The sequence below is a fragment of the Dendrobium catenatum genome, unplaced genomic scaffold (assembly GCF_001605985.2).
Source record: "Dendrobium catenatum unplaced genomic scaffold, ASM160598v2 fragScaff_scaffold_1056, whole genome shotgun sequence".
Classification (NCBI taxonomy): Eukaryota; Viridiplantae; Streptophyta; class Magnoliopsida; order Asparagales; family Orchidaceae; genus Dendrobium; species Dendrobium catenatum.
Window position 1 is genome coordinate 7,853,796 of NW_021319518.1, and position 19,285 is coordinate 7,873,080.

At 34.0% G+C, this 19,285-nt stretch overlaps 1 protein-coding gene and 1 non-coding gene across 2 annotated transcripts; both read left to right on the forward strand.

Moving 5' to 3' along the window:
- Positions 1-1,219: 1,219 nt before the first annotated feature.
- Positions 1,220-1,293, forward strand: TRNAI-UAU. Its single transcript has one exon. It is a non-coding gene; the product is annotated as a tRNA-Ile (tRNA).
- A 4,313-nt stretch (positions 1,294-5,606) lies between these two features.
- On the forward strand, positions 5,607-6,629 carry LOC110105010. The gene is made up of 2 exons (XM_020834357.2): positions 5,607-5,840; positions 5,923-6,629. The coding sequence occupies exons 1-2, from the start codon at positions 5,690-5,692 to the stop codon at positions 6,582-6,584; spliced, it is 813 nt and encodes a 270-aa protein (XP_020690016.1). The 5' UTR covers positions 5,607-5,689; the 3' UTR covers positions 6,585-6,629.
- The last annotated feature ends 12,656 nt before the right edge of the window (positions 6,630-19,285 follow it).

Consider the following 19,285-nt stretch of genomic DNA (forward strand, 5'->3'; position numbering starts at 1 on the left):
ACCATTAAGTAGGATTGAGAACCAAACGTTCTCAATGTAAGTTTTGATAATGTGTAGAAACTTAGCTAAGAAGCCAAAAAGAGATAAAATTGTATATAAGAAATCCCAAGAAATGTTATCATAAGCCTTAGAGATGTCCAATTTAAAAAGCATATTTCCTCCCCTACTCTTGATATTTAACTCATGGACAAGTTGTTGAGCTAGAAGAACATTATTAGCTATGAGCCTTTCTTTGAAAAAGCATGTTTGATTAGGAGAAATGATTTTAGGAAGCAAAGCGCCAATTCTTTTAGCTAACATTTTTTAAACAAGTTTGTGAATTATATAAAGATGATATAAACAATTATCAGGATAACATTTATTAAGATTTGAAGTGCAAAATGATATAAAGATGAGTATATAACCAGCACAAGAAGCTCTAATAAGCCGATTGAATAACCCAAATATAAATGATGATGATGATGATATGAAAAAAATTAGAGATACTAATCCTACGGGATAACCTAATAAGTGTCACTAACTGAAGACTCGTTTAAAGAGAATTAGTCATAAGAAAATAGTAATAAAATTAACACTTCAGAAAGAGAGGAGACAAAAGCTTCATTTGGGGCGACTTTCTTACTTCTTCTCAAAATAGCTTTTTAGTACAAAATTTTTAATTATGAACATAAAAATTAGATTCCTTGCATTCATTTCGATTAAAATATTTGAATAAAACCCCCGTGAAGAATGAAAAACTCCAACCCATTAATGTAGCCAACTAATTTAGCATTGGAGTTAAAAATACCAAGTCATAAAATACCAGAATATATAAGCTCACCCGGATGATTTCTTATGATGCAAAATCATACATAATCAACATAATTATCATTACTACAACCATCCATAGTAAATTCACTTCAACAACATCGGATACATTAAGGTTTACGCATCCAAAGTCTAAATGAGAAAATGGGATTGTTGCGTTAGTCAACATCCAATATAAGATTTGTTGAACAATCATGATATGAATCTTTTAATTAATATATAAAAATTTTGATAGAAGTTGAGGGTTATGTTGTGCACCAAGGGTTACACGTGAATCCAATCTCGAATGTGATTAATATAAAGTGTTTATATGTATCAGGACATCAAATATAATAAGAAAATTGCTTGAAATGGAAAAGATATATATAAGATTTATTTTAAATACTTTCTATAATTCCAAAAGATTAATATAGGCCCCGTAGCTCAGTTGGTTAGAGCGCTGGTCTTATGAGCCGGAGGTCGCGGGTTCGAGCCCCGCCGGGACCACTTTTTTCCGATTTTTCTATTCTTGGAAAACGATTTTTCTTTCGTTTAAGGTGCCAGCTCCATAGGAGCAATTCTCGTATTATTTTATGTACCTTCAGCTAATATGCTAATGATGATGTTAAATTTGAATATCTTTAATACTGATTGTTTCAGTCGATTAAATTCAATAATTATTAATTTTATAGGCCTTGTTTAGTACTTAATAATATATTTAAATCATATATAAATTACTCTTGTAAATATTATATTTGTCTCTTAGCTCTTTATAATCAATTTTATTAATAAGATTTTCATGTGACCTACATTTGAGAAATTTGATTCAATATCACCTATGATGTGATGAGTGTAGACTGATATCATGAACCCGAAATAAAGCCCTACTCCTATTGGTGGAGATGATGAATTAAGAGTTTATCACAAACTCACTATAAGATAGATAACATGAAAATGAACAATTGGTAAAGATGGTGAACCAAGAGTTTATCACAAACTCACAACTTGCTTAAATAAAAGATAAAATCACAAGAATAATCCAATGTGTCTCATAACAGTCAGCTGAAGGCCCATCTCGAGAAGAAATAGTTTATGATATATTTGCAGACTCTTATCACGCACTTGACAGCCTAGAGTCTTCACACATTGATCTCAGCCTCATTAGCCAACAAAATCTACTATCTCAAAAGCGATAATGAGAATATTGCACCCCTGCAGTGCTTAGAAGTGATGACCAACATTAATAAATGCATTCACAAGAGAAATCACCAAGGCATGACCCCAAGCAAAGTTTACAACATCCCCACTTCAACTAACATAAAAGGAGGATGGAGCCAGTCTACCCGCACCTACTTTAAATTGGCTATATCTCTATTAAATCTATGATACATATGGTATATGCTATTCCTTACCACCTTTTAAGGAATCAATGCTTTGGTGGTTCTCCCGCTTTTCTCTAGAAAGTATTGCCTCATTCATCAAATTCAAGTGTCAATTCATAGCAAAATTTGTCAGCAATCAAAGAAAATTAAGAAATTATCAAGCCTTGCTAAGAATGAAGCATTAGCAAGGAGAAACCTTGTGAGACTTAACAGTTCAAATTTAAAGTGAGGTGTTGAAGATTAAAGATTTGAGCCAACTTTGTGCATGTCGTGCTCACTTTGGGTCTTAGGAAAGGACCTTTTTAATATGCACTCAAGTTACGATAGATGTGTATACATTGGTCAAGTTCCTCTAATTCTCTAATCGTCACATTAATAAAAAGAATATAATAGTGTGACCTCCGTGATAAGCCAAATTGGGCCAAGTTGATGACATGATTCTAAGCTCATGACATAAACTATCTAGGTCCAACATACACTTAATAGGATCTCAGTGAACTCTTGGACCTACTCGAACTTAGAAGATGAGCAGCCATGCAAATAGAGACATTGGGATTATTACTCACTCCAAGTTAACTAATACTTATGTAGAGCCCACCAGTGCCTTAATCTGAGTCTGCAACTTATTTGAATGTCTTGATGCACATTTAATATGATTAAAGCGATATAATTAATAATAATATCTTTTATCTTATGCTAGACCCTTATTAGGCAAAATTTAATAGTTTATCCATTTATCTTTTATGTTAGTTTCCTATAAAGTCTTGTCTCTATCTATTTATAAATAATGAATCAAAGACAAGACAATAAGGGGAGATTTGTCTTGACCTCTTTTATTTCGAGCAATAAAATCATTAAGTTTCTTTCCTATTCTTTCCCTTTTTCTCTTTACAATTTTATACTTTCGCAGCTAATTTTGTAAGAATAGTCCAGATATCTGTTATAGACGAATTTGGATTCAGCACGTTCTTCTCATGAAAATTTTTCTTTTTAGCTTAAAAAAATTGAATAAATAAATTGATGAATATATTATTGTTTAAATTTACAGCATATATATTTATAATTATATACATTAAATTACACCCACTTTTGTTTCTTTTAGCTTGGTTAAAGTTTTATATTAAGTTTGTATAAACTTAGGCTTTCTTTGTGAGTGCTTTTAGCCAATACTTCTTTGATGCTTTCAAGAAATTTTTTACTTATAAAAAGTTGAGTTAGATTTTTTTTTTTTTTTTTGGAATTCACAAATATAAATTAGAGATTTTTTATGGAAGAAGAGGCTAATGAGAATTTTAATGAAAATCTCTCCATTGAAATAAAAGTATTTAGGTTTAAACAATCACCTAAATGTAAATTATATAAATGTTTCTTTATATTACTTATGAATATCTTGAAGCTCCTTATGCATTAATTAACTCAATGCTAAACCATTTGCACGTCATTCATGTAAAAAAAATTATTTAATATTTTTTAAAAGGAAATTAGATTAATATTTTAATATAAATTTCATTATCAGTTCTTACTAATCTTTTAAATGGTTATTACAACTTAACATAGAAGTTTCCTCATTGCTTTTTGTTGAATCCAACTCCGGCAAGAGAGGAAGAACACTTCCTCTTCTTGAAGTTGAGAGAGGAGGAGGGAGAGAGGAGAAGGGAAGAGGGAGGCAGCCAAACGTTGGAAGCTTTATTTCTTAAACATTATCTATTACAAGACATAGGGCCTCTATTTATAGGCACCTAATGTAACAATACAACCTACACACAAGGCTATACAAGCCTAAAACCTAAATCTAGGAACAAAGTACAACAAATCTCCACATTAGTCCTAGATTTACAAAACAAAGAAATCAACTGTTCTTAAAACAACAACCAAGAACATACAGTTTGGTAAACCAGGGGACGTAATCCCAAAAAACTCGAGAGCCCAGCAGGTATCAACTCAACTGCAAATCAGCGTACAGCTAAGGATCCAGATCTTACGGCACAAGCAGCTTCCAACAGGCAAACCTCTTGCCTTTCAGAGACAAAGACCAAACCAGAGGAGAACAAGAAGGGTACACCTTCACACAGAAATCCCAAGATTTCACTCCTCAAATCTTCTCTCTTCAACAAGAAGCTCAAGAACCAGCCGTTAACAAAGACATAGTCCTCTTCTTGCTCTCACACCCAACAGTTCTTCTTCGGTCGTCACAAACTCACGCCCTGCACTGCTGCGTCCGGCCAGCGCCCTGCGTGTCTTCCGCCAGTGCCATGTGCACCTCCAGGCGCTCCGCACTCCCGGCACAGCTCAAGAACAGGTAGACTCCTCTTCTTAATCTCCAGGACTCCACTTGAAGTCCACAGCTCCACCTCAAAGATCTGAACAAATCTTTCGCCTCTCGCGACTCCAGCGCGATCACAAGCTTTGGCCAACTTGTTCAGCTCGTGCAACGAGCTCCCTTCAGGCTCCATCCGCCTACGGCTGCAATCCACATGAGGTAGAAAACTCCGCCTCAAAAACACATCCACCGTGTCGCTTGAACAAAATACAAAGCCAAGCACTTTCAACTAAAATTTAGAATTATTTTATTGCTATTTTAATTTCTCCACTGTGTTTTTTTATCTTTATTATTTTATTTTTCTAGAAAAGAAGCAATTATTACATCCGGTGTCCGAATGCGTTCAGAGACCAATAACCACGCGCCATGTCACCTAAAATTGGTATTGCTCGGTATACATTCGGACCGTTCGGTTTTTGACCGGATGTAATAATTTCTCCTAGAAAAGGGGTGAAGAGACCATTGTCACAACTTAGTTCAATCAGGTCAATTTTTCAGTATCAACATGAATTTGCTAAGTCTAACTCATACTTTGGGTCACAGTGAACTCGCGAACCTACTCATGCTCAGAAGATGACTAGGCATGTTCATTTGGAGCCATCATCACTACTATTCATCTCATGTTTTCTAAGACACTCCAAGCAAACAAGCGGCTTAGGCTTTGTTTGAGATGACTTTCTTATTGCTTTTTAAAGTAGCTTTATAGTACAAAAATATAAAATTTTGAACTAGAAAGTTGTTTTAAGCAGTAGTAAGAAAGACTACCCAAACGAAATCTTAATGTGAGACTATATCTTATTTGAAAATTTTAATGCACATTAAATTTAATTAAAGCAATATAATCAAAATATTTTTTATTTATGGCAAACTTTCATTAGAACATATTTATAATTTATAGATTTACCTTTTATGCTCTTTTCTTATTTAGCCATGGATCTACCCCCATATCTATATATATATATTTCAATTTATATAGCCTATCAGAATAAAAATATTAATAGAAATAGCCCCACACAATATATATCTATGTAGATTTGTTCAATTCTGTCCAATCTGTTATCCCTAATCGAACCGACGCGCGCAAATTTATCTCATTACCACTAACTTCTTACCGTTCAAAGCGGAAATCATCATCGTAATCACAACTTCACCGCCATTATCACCTTCGTTAGTAATAGCATCTTCGCTCATAATCCCATCCATGGAGAAAACCCAATCTTCCCCCAGAAACCGCCTCAAGTTTCTCTGTAGCTATGGCGGCCGTATTCTCCCGCGCCCCTCAGACGGCCACCTCCGCTACGTCGGCGGCGATACTCGCGTTCTATCCGTTCCCCGCTTCATCTCCTTTAAAGGCTAGAACAATGACCCCCAAATTTTCAATCTTTAATGAAAGTTTCAGGAATTTATCTTATTTCTTCCTCTTCACCTTTGCAGAGCTGAAGGAGAAGATCGCCGGAATGTTCAACGCGGATTTGGTGGTGAAGTATCAGCTGATGGCAGAGGATCTGGACACCCTCGTCTCCGTCAAAACCGACGAAGATCTTTACCACATGATCGACGAATACGACCGCCCCCGATCCCCCACCGTCGCCTCCTCCCCTCTATTCCGTCTCTTCCTCTTCCCTTCCCCTGCGGCGGTGGCGACCGCCGCGGCAGCGGAACCCGCCGCCACTCTCGATCAACGATACGTCGATGCCATAAACGGTGGTCTTCCCACCCCCCAACCGGCGCACTATGCAGGCTGCGGAGGGATGCATCGGGTGAGGAGCACCCCGAACCTCGGCCGAGTAAGCGGTGGAGGATCACCGATGGCTTACCAGAGGCCGAACGCCGCCTTCGGCTACGGCGGAGGGCCAGGGTGGAGAATGGGTGGCGGTGGAGGGTTTCGTCAGGAGGTTGGTTGTGGATGTGGGTGTAATTGTGGGTGCGTGTGTTCATCTTCACAACTTATGAGGAAATACGTGCCCTCACCTCCGACGGCCGGGGGGTCGCCGTGGGGGCATTTGACCGAGGTATCGCCGCCGCGCAGGGGAAGCCAAGGGTCGCAACTTGGCCCTGCGATCGCTGGTTCCTCCATGAGAGTTGTGTGGGAATAATCTATCTTATTCGTCTTTCTCTTATTTACTAGTTAAAATTGTTTCATATAAATGATTTTAAAATTTTTATATTGTTTATAAAATTAAAATTTAAGGTAATATAATAAGATTGTAAAATAATTTTCATATATTTTGCATCAGAATATCGTGACATAATCTTTTTTTTTACTAATTAACTCATGCTTTCCTCCTTTAATAGAAAAAAAAAAAGAACATCGCAGTAATTTTTTATTTTAATTAAAAAAAATTATGTTAAAATATCTTGATCTATCATGATGTACTTTAAAACCGTCATATCTACATTTAGATCAGTGTTATCTCAACAAAAATCAATCAATTTTGAAGCTTATATTGGTACATTTTAAATCCTAAATCTAATAATTTTTTTCTTTCATTCTATTTTGATTAATTCTCTTTGTATGCATATATATATATATTGGAATATTTAGGTCAATTAAGGCAAACTCTCATACAAATCACATATGCAAGACTCAAACCCAATACCTTTTGGTTGATAGCCAAAGCTCTCAACCACCAGAGTCCAGACCAAGATGAGCTGGGTCAACTTTACGATTTCAAGCAGCATAAAATTACGCACAGAGCCATGTTTTTTAGATTTTAAACAAATTACGCACACATCGACACATGTTAGACCTCGAACATTAGAACTTGTGGTTTGATGTCTTGACCAATTAAGGCAAATCCACAAACACATCATATGCGTAAGATTCGAATTCAATACCTCTTAGTTGATAGCCAATGCTCCCACCCAATATATCAAGATGAGCTACATAATTCTCCTTGTATTATAATACAATAATTCTCCTTGTATTGTAATACAAATATCTATTTCCCTGAAGTAGTTATGTCTAATGCCCTCAGATTACCCATTGATGCCCAATGAACGATTTATGTGCATGCGGTCAAGAGACATTAAAATAAGAAAGTTAGTAAATTTATAGTAAACTATCTCATTTATTATTTTATTTGATTGGCTTTACCATATTGTTCGATTGGTTAAGGGAAATTAAATGTATGATCATAGATTTTTAGTCTTGTAGATGAGTGCAACGACATATATATATTTGGTTCAAGAAAAAATATATATTCCTGCTTACTCTTATGGTTATTTTAGCCAGTCAGATCACAAACATAGCTAGGGGTGTAAACGAGTTGAGTATCTATCTAATCAAGTTAATTTTTCTTAGTTCTTATTGAGTTTGAGCTTGACTCGATCTCAATGAGCTCAACTTGATAAAAAAATTTGTAGGTCTAGGTCGGCTCGATCGCTCAAGAATGCTTGGATAGCTTGAGCTTGACTTGATTGTTAAACTTAATTTTTTAGTTTTAAATTAAAAAATTTGTATTTTTTAGAATTTTATTTTATTATCATGAGAATAAAATATATTCACTATCCAAGGACAGAGAAGACTCACAACAGAAGCTTCCATGGATGCTGTTCTCAGTTCCCATGGTTTGGGTGGATATTGCTTTGCTGAAGTTGCAGAGAAAGAGAACATAGCAAAAGGATCAGAGCCTCAACTTTTGGAGACTACCTTATTTGGCCAAGGCAGTAAAATTCAAAGCTATTAGAAGAGGCATGGAAGTCCAGTTTACATGGCCACATTTATGCCAATTTTGAGGAGATTGAAGAAGTTGATTCATAAAGCAACTATTCTTATACACGAGGTGAGTGATCCTATCATGATTTGCTATTTTCATGGAGCATTCATGCAGAAAGCTTTAGGAGAATGAAAATTTATCAATTTGAATGAGCGAAGGGAAAATCTTAGTTATATTTTTGAAATAAGAATTTTTTAAACCAAACATGATCATAAAAAAAGAGAAGCAAACTTTAAAGCTTAGAGCATTTGTATAAATATAAATGGCACCACGATATCCTAATAAAATATTTTTTATTTGAATATGATGATGCCATAGAATTGACAATGGGCCAAAATTGAGTAGGATCACATTCCAAGTAATTTTCTGCTCATTTTCCCATTCTTTTGAAGATTTGAGTTTTGTAGTTCTATGATAGGCTTTGTTCTCTTTAGGATTATTAGGAGAGTGTTTTGTAATTTTATTGTTGTTTGGTTATATACTAACTTAAGTGTGAACTATAGGGAGCAAGTTAACAAATTTAATGACTTATTAATTATTAATGTTCATTTACTTATCATTAAAACACAATTCAATTAAATTATAAGGTTCAGGCATATATATTTTTTGTTTATTTATTTTGCTCACAATATGATTATTTAACAAATAACATTCTTCTTTTTTATGATGTGAAAGTTTTGCCCTTAAATTCTCTATAATTGAATTTTGTTAGAAGATGTTATATACTCACTATCTTTAAAAAGTTTCACTCTTAAATTCAAATTATGAGATTGTGATCTTAAGGAGCATCTTGTTGATGAAAACCATGAGTGTAAATATTTAGATGATGATTTTAGTACAAATTTGTTAGATGTAGAGTTAAATGATGATATTTTGGTATACAATGATTAGTAAATCTTATTCATAATTTGTCTTATAAATAATTATCTCCCAATATTGACCTATTTGTTTGTGACTATATTTATATGAGAAAGAATTCAATGTAATAGTTAGTTGATTTTATTATCATAAACTTGAGTTGTATGATGATATGATTAGAATATTGATAGGAGCCACATATGTAGTAGGACTAAGAATATGATCATATCTTTTAATATCCTTATTAAAAAAAAAAAAAGAAAAGTTCTCAAAATATGTTGAAGTCTTTAAGACTTTGTTTGAGATAATTTTCTTCATGCTTTCTAAACAGTTTTGATTTACTTAATGATACATTTAATCTATCTATCTATATATATATATATATACTTACTAATGCATTTAATATAAAACTTCATGTAGCAGGACAACTTTGTCCTTTTTTGACTATAGTGCCAATATCTCATACCTTAATTGGCTATGTGATTGATTACTTTGCTTCTAAACATCATCTTTGCTTAGTTGGTGATGCATAGGAGGATTCTCATTTATTTTATTTTATTTTATTATTATTATTTTTTGCTTTAGTTGCATGTGATTCTAGAATAGTAGTGAATGTTGATTATAATTAGAAGATAGCAAATTATTTGTAAGTGTTCTCCAGATCTACGAGTCATGAACTTAAAAAAGAAGAATAGCGGAACATTATGAACCTTTGAAGTATGACCTGTGTGAATATGCCGTTAAAATTTATGAGAGCTAGGAAAAAGAATGAAATTTATTTCAAGTATGAAGCTTACACATATGGAAGTATGCTGTATCAATTTTGCATATTGATTTTGATAAACATAGGGTCTTTATTTCTTTCTCAATAGTTTACTGCTTTACTATGTTTTTACAAGCACACATGATATAATGCGATGGTATGGGATACAAGCGTATTAATTTATCATCACTTGAAGAAACTTTATTTGGACAATCCAACACATGAGACTCTGTTCTTTCTAATTTTCCACACCCATCTTTATATTCTCCTTTTTTCCACACCTAAGCTAGTTGCTCCTGATTTTCATCTCCATTAATTCTCTAGCATTCTGATTAAAAGCTTTCAATTTTCAATTAATGAATTTAATCTTAATTTTCATATTAAAACTTTAGTGTTTAGGGTTTAGAGTAACATTGTATAATATATCTATATTTCTTTACTTATAGTGGATGTGACCCCAATTCTCACAGATAGCACATGTATAAAAGGCGGTAGAAGGGGGAGGAGACTATAATAGATGCATTTGTCTATCAAACCTTCTTCTACTTTAGTAGAGATTCATTGAAGAGGGGGGATATGATAATCTAATATTAAGAATTTTGGTGGTTGTAGCTTGTCATTATTTTGTTGTTTTGTCAGATTTTCTATTGTATTTAGGACATCTGAAGTCCTTAAGATTTTGTTTTTGTTATGATAAGAATTTTTTAAGATCAAATTTTTGCATATTTGATGTTGATTTTATTTTCTAATGCTATTGATGGGTTAAAACATGAAAAGTTATTATAAAGTATAACAAAAGATTAAAAATTGTCTCTATTGTTATATCATGCATTGATAATGTAATGAGGATAATAAATAATCTTGCTAAAATTTTGTTGGACACATTAACAATAATTATTTTTTAATGTTATAAATGTGTTACTTATGCTCAAATAATTATTTATTAATTTTTTATTGATTCATAACTAGAGCAATATTAATCATTATTATATTGTAACTTTGGATGCAACATATTTAGCTAAGTGTTCGATTTATACTAACATCTCTTATTCTCATGACATACTTTTTTTAAAAAATAGCCATAGATTTAACTTGATAGGGCCTTTAATGTTTGACACATGCTTTAAATTTTAATTTAAAATCAAGCCTTCACTTGGCTCTATACCATGGGATTTCAGTCAAATTTCAGTTGTTAGCTACTTTTTATTAGGTTGGATTGACAACTTTAAATAGCTTTGTACTTATGTTGAGGATATTCTAATATAAATTTGATAGTCATTATATTTTCTTTGAAATGAATATAATATATGTTTTGATCAATTAACTATATATTAATCTCAAAGCAAATTTGACAACTATAAGGACTTAACTAAATCATGGTTAGAACATCCTGTTTAAAATTTTTGGCATATTGAATTATTGATGTTTGTCACATATCCTATATTCGATTTTGTTTATTTCATACCATCTTAAAGTTCATCAAATAATTCTAAATAAAAAATCTTATAACAAAGATATTTTTTTTTCTTCTAAATGTGAATTAATTATTTTTTAATATTTATTTTAAAATATTAAATATAATGATATTATTTATTAAATTTTAAAATTTAAAAATTTTCACTTTGACAATAAAATATAACTAAAATATTCATTATAAATTTTTATTAACTTGCATTTAATGCACGTGCAATAGAACTAGTATATTAAAGTGTGGATGTGGTTCAAACCTAAATAGCCAAAATTATCAGCATGAATCTTAATCTGATGATGATTGAAGAGTCAAGACCATCATTGTAACTCTATGAGCTTTGGGATTGGTAGAGATAAAGTTGATAATAAGTAGGGGTGTCAAAAATTGACCCGATTCGTTAACTCGATAAGAACCTGACTCAAAAATTTAAACTTTGGGTTGACCAGTTTAACAAATGGGTCGGGTTCATGTCTAAAAAATTGACCACACGTTTAATGAATGGGTCAGTTCGGGTCAACCCGCCAATCCGATTTTGACTCGGATCAGATCGATTTATTGATTTGGCTGAAGAAGCGTGCAGTCCACTGTCTTCCGATTTACGAAGTTTTCCGAAGAAGCACGCCAAATATGATTTTGTTTGCGTCTTCATCGTTCACGATTTGGGATTTCGGTCCAGTGACCCAGTCAATGAGAAGCGAGCTTTGGCCTAAGAAGCACATAGTCCGTCGTCCCACGTTGTATTTACATATTTTGTCGAAGAAGTGTGCCAATCCAAAATCCCATCATCAGATTTCATTTTGTTCACGCGAATAAGTGGGATTTGATTGATCAAAGATTTTTTTTTTTTTAAACAGGTTGGCGAGTTGTGTCTGGTCGACTCGGGTCCAACCTGGGCTCGAACTGGGTCGGGTTCGAGTTTGGGTTAGCAACCCATTTTACTAATTGAGTCGGATTTGGGTTGAGTCAACTGATTGCGGGTCATTTTCGAGTCCGGTTCTAAGGGTTGGACCCGAACCGGACCCGAAAATACATTTTGACACCCCTAATAATAGGAAGATGAATGATCATACAACTCCTTTGTTTGAAATTTTGAGTGACTATTGGGTGAGGTTTTCTTTTTTTTTTTTTTTTGGGAACGGGAATATTAGCCCGCTGCCACATCAGCTTGTGACGTGCTTGGTGATGTCCACTAATCTCTCGGCGAGTCTACCAGCAACTAACCCCATAGGTCCAGGACCCACAGTTATTTTCTCTCCACTTAAAGAGTCGTGCCGTATGAGAGGGGATTCGATCTTGGGATGGAGGGTTCCCAACCAAACACGCCCACCAACCCACCTAAGCCCGGTGGGGTTTGGGTGAGGATTTCAACTCCTCTTTATAACGGCTAATTTGGTTCAAAATAACTATTGAACACATTTCCTTAAAAAATGAAATAACGAGCTTTTTTTAGATAATTATGACTATTTTATGCCAGCTTATAAAGTCAAATTTATTAATAGATGTCCATCATTAATAATAAGCAAAACAACAAAAAGAAGTATTTAAATAATTTGAGGATAATACAATGCTCACCGACTAATCCCACTATTAAGATCTTGTCCATCATGAATAGATATCTTAGAGAGAGAGAGAGAGAGAGTTGTTTAAGATATACGTATAATATATTAAAATATTTTGGTTTTTGGTACATAGTCACACATGTCGTTAGAAAATTATTTAAAAAATATAATAAGAATAAAAAACTCAATTTCTTATGGTTAAAGACAATTTTTTAAATGTACCATTTAGACAAGTTGTCTATTGGATTTAAATTTATTTGTGGATGACAGTTGACCCTACTGATAAGTTTGAGTAGCTGGATTAAGCGAACATGATAAAAAAATGAAATTAGGGAGTTTCTATAAAATAAAATAATCTTTGTGAATAATAAAATGACATGAAATCTAAAATATGCCTTGTAACCATTTTATTTATAAGGTTAAGAAGGCTTTGTGAATAGTTACATTAGAGAAATAAAAAAGTAATAAATGATTTGGTAAGTATAGAATGATGTAGACATGTGGATAAGGCTAAATTATGTATGCGAGGTCTTTTATCTCTGATGTAGCTCAATAGGACTATAAGGCATGCACTAGGGGAATCTTTTTAAGTTAGTGTCTGAGCTAATTCCTCTAGGGAGAGTGCCTTGGGTAGTCTTCAAGAACGAGCAATTATGAGTTTTCTAAGCTAGTGTGGCTGTGAGCTGGGGATGAACATGGTTGAAGGCACCATTTTTGTGGGCTCCATAGGTATCTGTGTATTGTGTAGTTTGGACAAGGATATTTTTGGAAGACATATAGCTTTAAAGTAGAGATATTCACTAAAAGAGCCGAGTCCTCATAAGGTGAGTGCCTCTTTGAGCAGAGTCATTATATTGAAGTGAGTTCTCTGGTTGAATTGACTCAAAATGTGTGCATCCTTGATCAAGTGCCCTAGGGGCGAGCTCTTATACTGCTAGTTTTTTTTTGGTTGAATACATGTGTGAGAGCTCGTTCCTTTCATTTCTCCTCTCTGGATTTGAGTTTTTCTCTCAGGATCGTCCGGGACGATATTGAGATCGTCTAGGACGATCAGTGCAGTGAAACAACTGATTTTTCTGGAATAGGATCGTCCAGGCCGATTTTGGATCGTCCTGGGACGATCAGATCAGACAAAAATCCCAAAGAGCAAAACCGAAATTATCGGCCTGAGGAATCGTCCTGGACGATTGGATTTTGTTCACATCGGCCGGGGCGATGTGGCGATCGGCCAGGACGATCAGACTGATGTTATAAGGAAATCAGCTCGTTTTGAGGAGAGAGAAAGATATTTTATAAAAACGAAAATATCTGAGGAGAGAGAAAGAGAAGAAAAACAAAGGAAAAGCTTGGTTTTGGAGGCCGCGGAGCGCTTTTCGTCCGACGCCGCTGTTGGGAAAAGTGTTTATCTCGTGGTAAGGACTCCGAATCCTATTTCTGTTTTCGAAGATGTTGAGTTTTGGTTGTTTTGTGCTCAGATTTGTGTTTTCGTTACTGAAAAACGGACCCGATTTTGTATTGACACAACTTTCACCGCACAACTTTTAATATGTTATATATATGAATATTCTACACGATTTGATTGTTTTCTGGAACGATTTCACCGGTTATTTTGGGTTCTACGCGATTTTGATCGAATAGAAAAATATCAGGATGTTTATTGATATTGATTCAGTAGAATAATAGTCTTATATTATTGTCGTGAACATTCTATTGTAATTTGGTGAATTGTGATTTTGTAGGATTTTTGTGTAAATTTGATAGACTGCCGTTACGCTGCCGAATTTCGTACGATTTCCGATTTTTCTGAGATTGATGAATTGAATAGATATGCATATGAATGTTGATATGATTGCTCTACATTGTTCTTATATTTACTATTGAATTGACTATTGAATACTGTAAGACAAGCCTGATTGAACGTTTGTTGGAGATTGAATTGACCTGTACAGGATGGTGGGCCGACGGGCTTTCCTTTAAATCATTGATCATTGATATAATGATTGGGAGTTATAAGGAGTTTATTGTGCCGACGGGTAGCCGTCGGGCACAGAGTGACGACTCTTATTGAAACCAACGTATGGATATCTACAACAGCAATATGGATTATACAACAGCAAAATAGCCAGTGATTGTACTTGTTCAGTATTATTGTATTGAAGTGCATGTGTACAGCCTTGACATATGGATTTACTGCTTTATTGATTTGATCGGATTTATGAATTTATTGTATCGTACGATTTCATCGATTTCATTGATTGATCGCTGAGCATTGATACTACTGAGCATAGATATTGATATGGATGGATATAGATATTGTATTGATTCATTGATGCTATGGACATGGATACTATAGATTCATTGATATTATTGCTTATAGATTCATTGATATTATTGCTTCTGCACTGTATTAGCCTGCTGCATTTGATTCATTGCTAGTATAGATTGAGCCTTATTGTATTGCTTTTCTAATCGATTTCATTGACTAGATAATATTGATTTGATCGAATGGTTCGATACGATTGATTTGACTGATCGATTGATTTTCTTCTGTGTACGGATTCTTCTGAGATTGACGTACTGATTTATTGAGTTTGATTTATCGATTCTTCTATCGCTGTATCGACTATTGATTTTCGTACTGCATTGACTACTGATTTGATTTTCGTATCCGCTGCATAGATTTATTGACCATTGACTGTTATGGATTTGATTGACTGACATGCATATTGATAGCAGTACCGTGCTTTGATTTCAGTTATAGGTATTAGGTGACCTGCTGGGCTTTATAAAGCTCATTATATGTGGTTAACAATTTCAGGTCTGAGCAAGGGAACTGGAATGAAGTTCGATCAGAATGTCAGATGAATCCTTTCACTATGGATGCCTGGGTCGTCACAACATGTATGTCTTTAACATTCTTTTAATGAATGAACCTTTAGGTGGGACTCATTTCGAGCTAGTGTTCCTCTTAATCGAGCTCCTCGGGGGTGAATCTATTTGGTACCTATGAGTTATTTACATAGGCATGTATGAACATATATTTATTTATTTTATTTCATTTCTCCTTTAAAGAGCGACTTATGAAAAGGATAAGGGAATTATGAAATAAAGTATTTGATATCCCAATCAAATGATAAGGATGAAATAAATAAAAATTGCCTCAAGAAGATAGGTGAGTCAAGAAGATGTATTTTTTTTTTACTATTGTCTCAAGAAGATGTCTTTTTTTTTTTTTTAAGATCCTCATGATGACATTTATTAGACATCTGAGCTATCTTTGGCCATAATAGTGGTGAAAGAAATTGATAAATATAAGACCACACATCCTCATTCATTTGCTTTGGTTTAGTTCGTTTAGCTCGCACAAGAGATAGGTGAGTCAAATCCTGTGAAATATGCCAATGTGGATAGTTTGAAACTCCAGAGATCTTCCTTTGCAAATGCAAAGCAGTGGAGGGAGAATGGTAGAATTCTATCTAGGTCATTAAAACAAAGAAGAAAAAGATGGTGGTCATTGGATTGAGTGTGGTATGATTAGCATCTTCTTATGTTTCAAATGATGTGCCTCTTTTAGTGAGGCATAATAAATGAGTGTCAACATTAAAGGGAGCTCACTTGATCTTTGTTGTGGTTAGTACCACACATGAGGTGGTGATCCCTACTAAAAAGAAAACCAACACAATAGTTTTGCCACATTCTCATGTGGAACAGTTAAGTAGTCATGAATGCTAAAGAAGGTTAAGCACTAATGAGTGGCTAATAAAGGTAAGAAGGATTCCTTTTTTTTTTTTTTTTTTTTTTTTCAGAATTTAAGTCTAAGGGTCCTATATCATGTATCTCTAGCAAGATTTTGATCTATCTAACTATAAACAAGTTTGTAGGTCATCCGCCAAGCGAGTTTGAGGCATTAGCTCTTACTTAATGGGTTCCTAACTTTTATTCTAAACTTGGATCTCCATGATTGGTTGTTCAAGGTTCTCATTTACTTTTTGGATAGCGAATTACATCTTCTTAATCATTCACTTCATATGATAAGGGCGACTCTAAAGGTGTAGGAAATAGTTGACTAGTATATGAATTTCCTTAAGAGCGCATTCTACAATGAAGGTAGTCGTGCTCGTGGAGGCAAGCACACAAAGGAGAGGATGATGAATTCACTAGCTTAGAAACTCCATATTTCTTCCCCTTTTCCACTTTCAATGGCTCGCAATCTTTCCCCTTCTCCTAGTCACCAATATATTGAGATCCTTATATTTGTTCCATTTTCATTTGAGGTGAAACTAGGTCTTAGAGGAGGATCTTATGCGAGGCAAGGCCAAGTTCAAGGAAGGGAATATGAAGGTAGAGGTCTTGGAGAAGGCTAGTTCCTATGTTGCTAGTGGTAAGATTATTGTGTTCTACAAGGAGATGCTAGACTTGAAGGATTGAGGTGTTGATAACTTGCAAGCTTTTGGATTTGTCACATTCAAATCAAATTCTTGTTGGAAATTGATTCATAATGTGTCATTTTGTGGAAAGGGGTGTAGTGTCCTCCAACTTACTTTAGACCTTGTATACAAGCTATTTCTAAGATGTGAGTGATATGTACTCACCTATATGTAATAAGGCTTGCAAGATATATTGGTGCAAAAGCAATAAAAGTTGTTATGTTATATATCCTCATCATTTATGTTTGCCGCTTACATTTTTATCATTTATTTGTGGTAATAGCTATTTTGTTTACATGTGGCAACTTTTTATTATATGCTTAAAAGTAACTCTTCATTATAGTTGAGAGAGATTTTTTCACTAATTATCTTAGGGTGACTCTTCATTAGGTTACTAAGCTATCCATGAGTTACTCTTTTCATGTTGAAGAGGGCGAAAGGCAAGTTCATGCTTATTAATTATAGATGTGACTTGTGCCTTAAATTTGAGTCTCTACTTTTCCTATAAATACCCATGCCTTTTAGCTTGGGCATGCATTCTTCATTTATTTGGTGATATTCTCTCTCATCTTAATTTCTCCTTTGCTTTCACTATTGCGAGTGCCCCCTTATGAGATGGTTGCCATAAGGCCTTTCTTGAGATCCAGTACTACCATGACTTGCTAGTGATAGAGCTACACAATGATAAGATCTTTAATTATTGATATACGAATTTCAGTCTCATTATATGAGTTTCTTAGAAAGAAAAGTTCCTAAAATATTATATAAGGATGAGTTATGTTCCTCATACAAGCATGTAAAAATTGGCTTGTGACTTCATCTATATATTGACCTCACCAAGGTCCATATTTTTAATGGGCTTGTGCTTATACAAACCATGCTACACTTTATAGGGAGTGTAGTAACATTCCTCTCCCACTAGTAGTGAGAGAAGATTAGGTGAAGCCTCATGCTATTCATCCATATATTCACTATGAAAGAATTTAAAGATGGTATCATTCAATCATCTTTAATCCACATGAGGATGAGTACATTATTGCCAAATAAGAAGAGGGATTTAAAACCCAAGTTTATCTTTTTGAAATTATGGATCGGGCGTGCAATGCTAACCAATTAACCACATCCTCCTCATCAAGGATAAGCTCATCTTCTCCAAGGATAATGAGGAGTCCTTGGATTTGACCACTCAAAGAGGAGGGTTATTATAACCCGGGCCAATACAACTTGGATCACGAGAACATGTCTTATCATATTAAGTCAAGACAGTGAACCTATTAATTCCCAAGATATAATACGAAGAATTCTTTTTCTACTTTACATTGTCCTCAATAAATAATGCAAAGCCATTCTATGATGTCCAATAAACACATAAATGAAACATATATTTCCTTTTGTATTCATCAAACAAAGTTTTAAAAGAATAATATGCATTAATCAGGTTTTTAGTTTCCTTTCAATAAAGCATAACTGCACTTATGACTGACAAAAGAATGTATTGTGGGTCTCCAAATGAAAAACTACAATAGTGGTTAGAATGCAAAGAGAACGATTGCACTATCATGTATGACAAAATGGTTGTAGACCTTTACATTATGCGCAAGCATGCCAATGAAAGAGTAGATGAAATTATACATATGATTATCCATTAAAAATAGTGACTTTCACCTGTATATTTTGATGGATAATAATTTATATAATTCAATAGTTACAAGATTTCTCTCATTCAATACACCAGCTCGAGTGAGATTTATTTGATGTGTGTATCGGTATTTTACGGGTGCAAGCCCTATAATTAATTACATCTAGGCTTTTTTCTAAGAATACTCTTGATTATAAATGCTATTTTATTCTCTTTTTAGTTAGGTGTATCGTGAAATTCCTAGGTTCTTCTAAGCCAAGCGAGATAGGCACTTGATTAAAGTTAGAATTATACATCTTAAATGTATAAGGAATTGATAAAAAATTTGAGTTTATAAGATTAAAGATTGATTTACTATTTT

Coding starts and splice junctions, on each gene's coding strand:
- LOC110105010 (XM_020834357.2), top strand. CDS start 5,690: ATGGAGAAAACCCAATCTTCCCCCAGAAACCGCCTCAAGTTTCTCTGT. Junction 5,841..5,922: donor CCGCTTCATCTCCTTTAAAG/GCTAGAACAATG, acceptor TCACCTTTGCAG/AGCTGAAGGAGAAGATCGCC.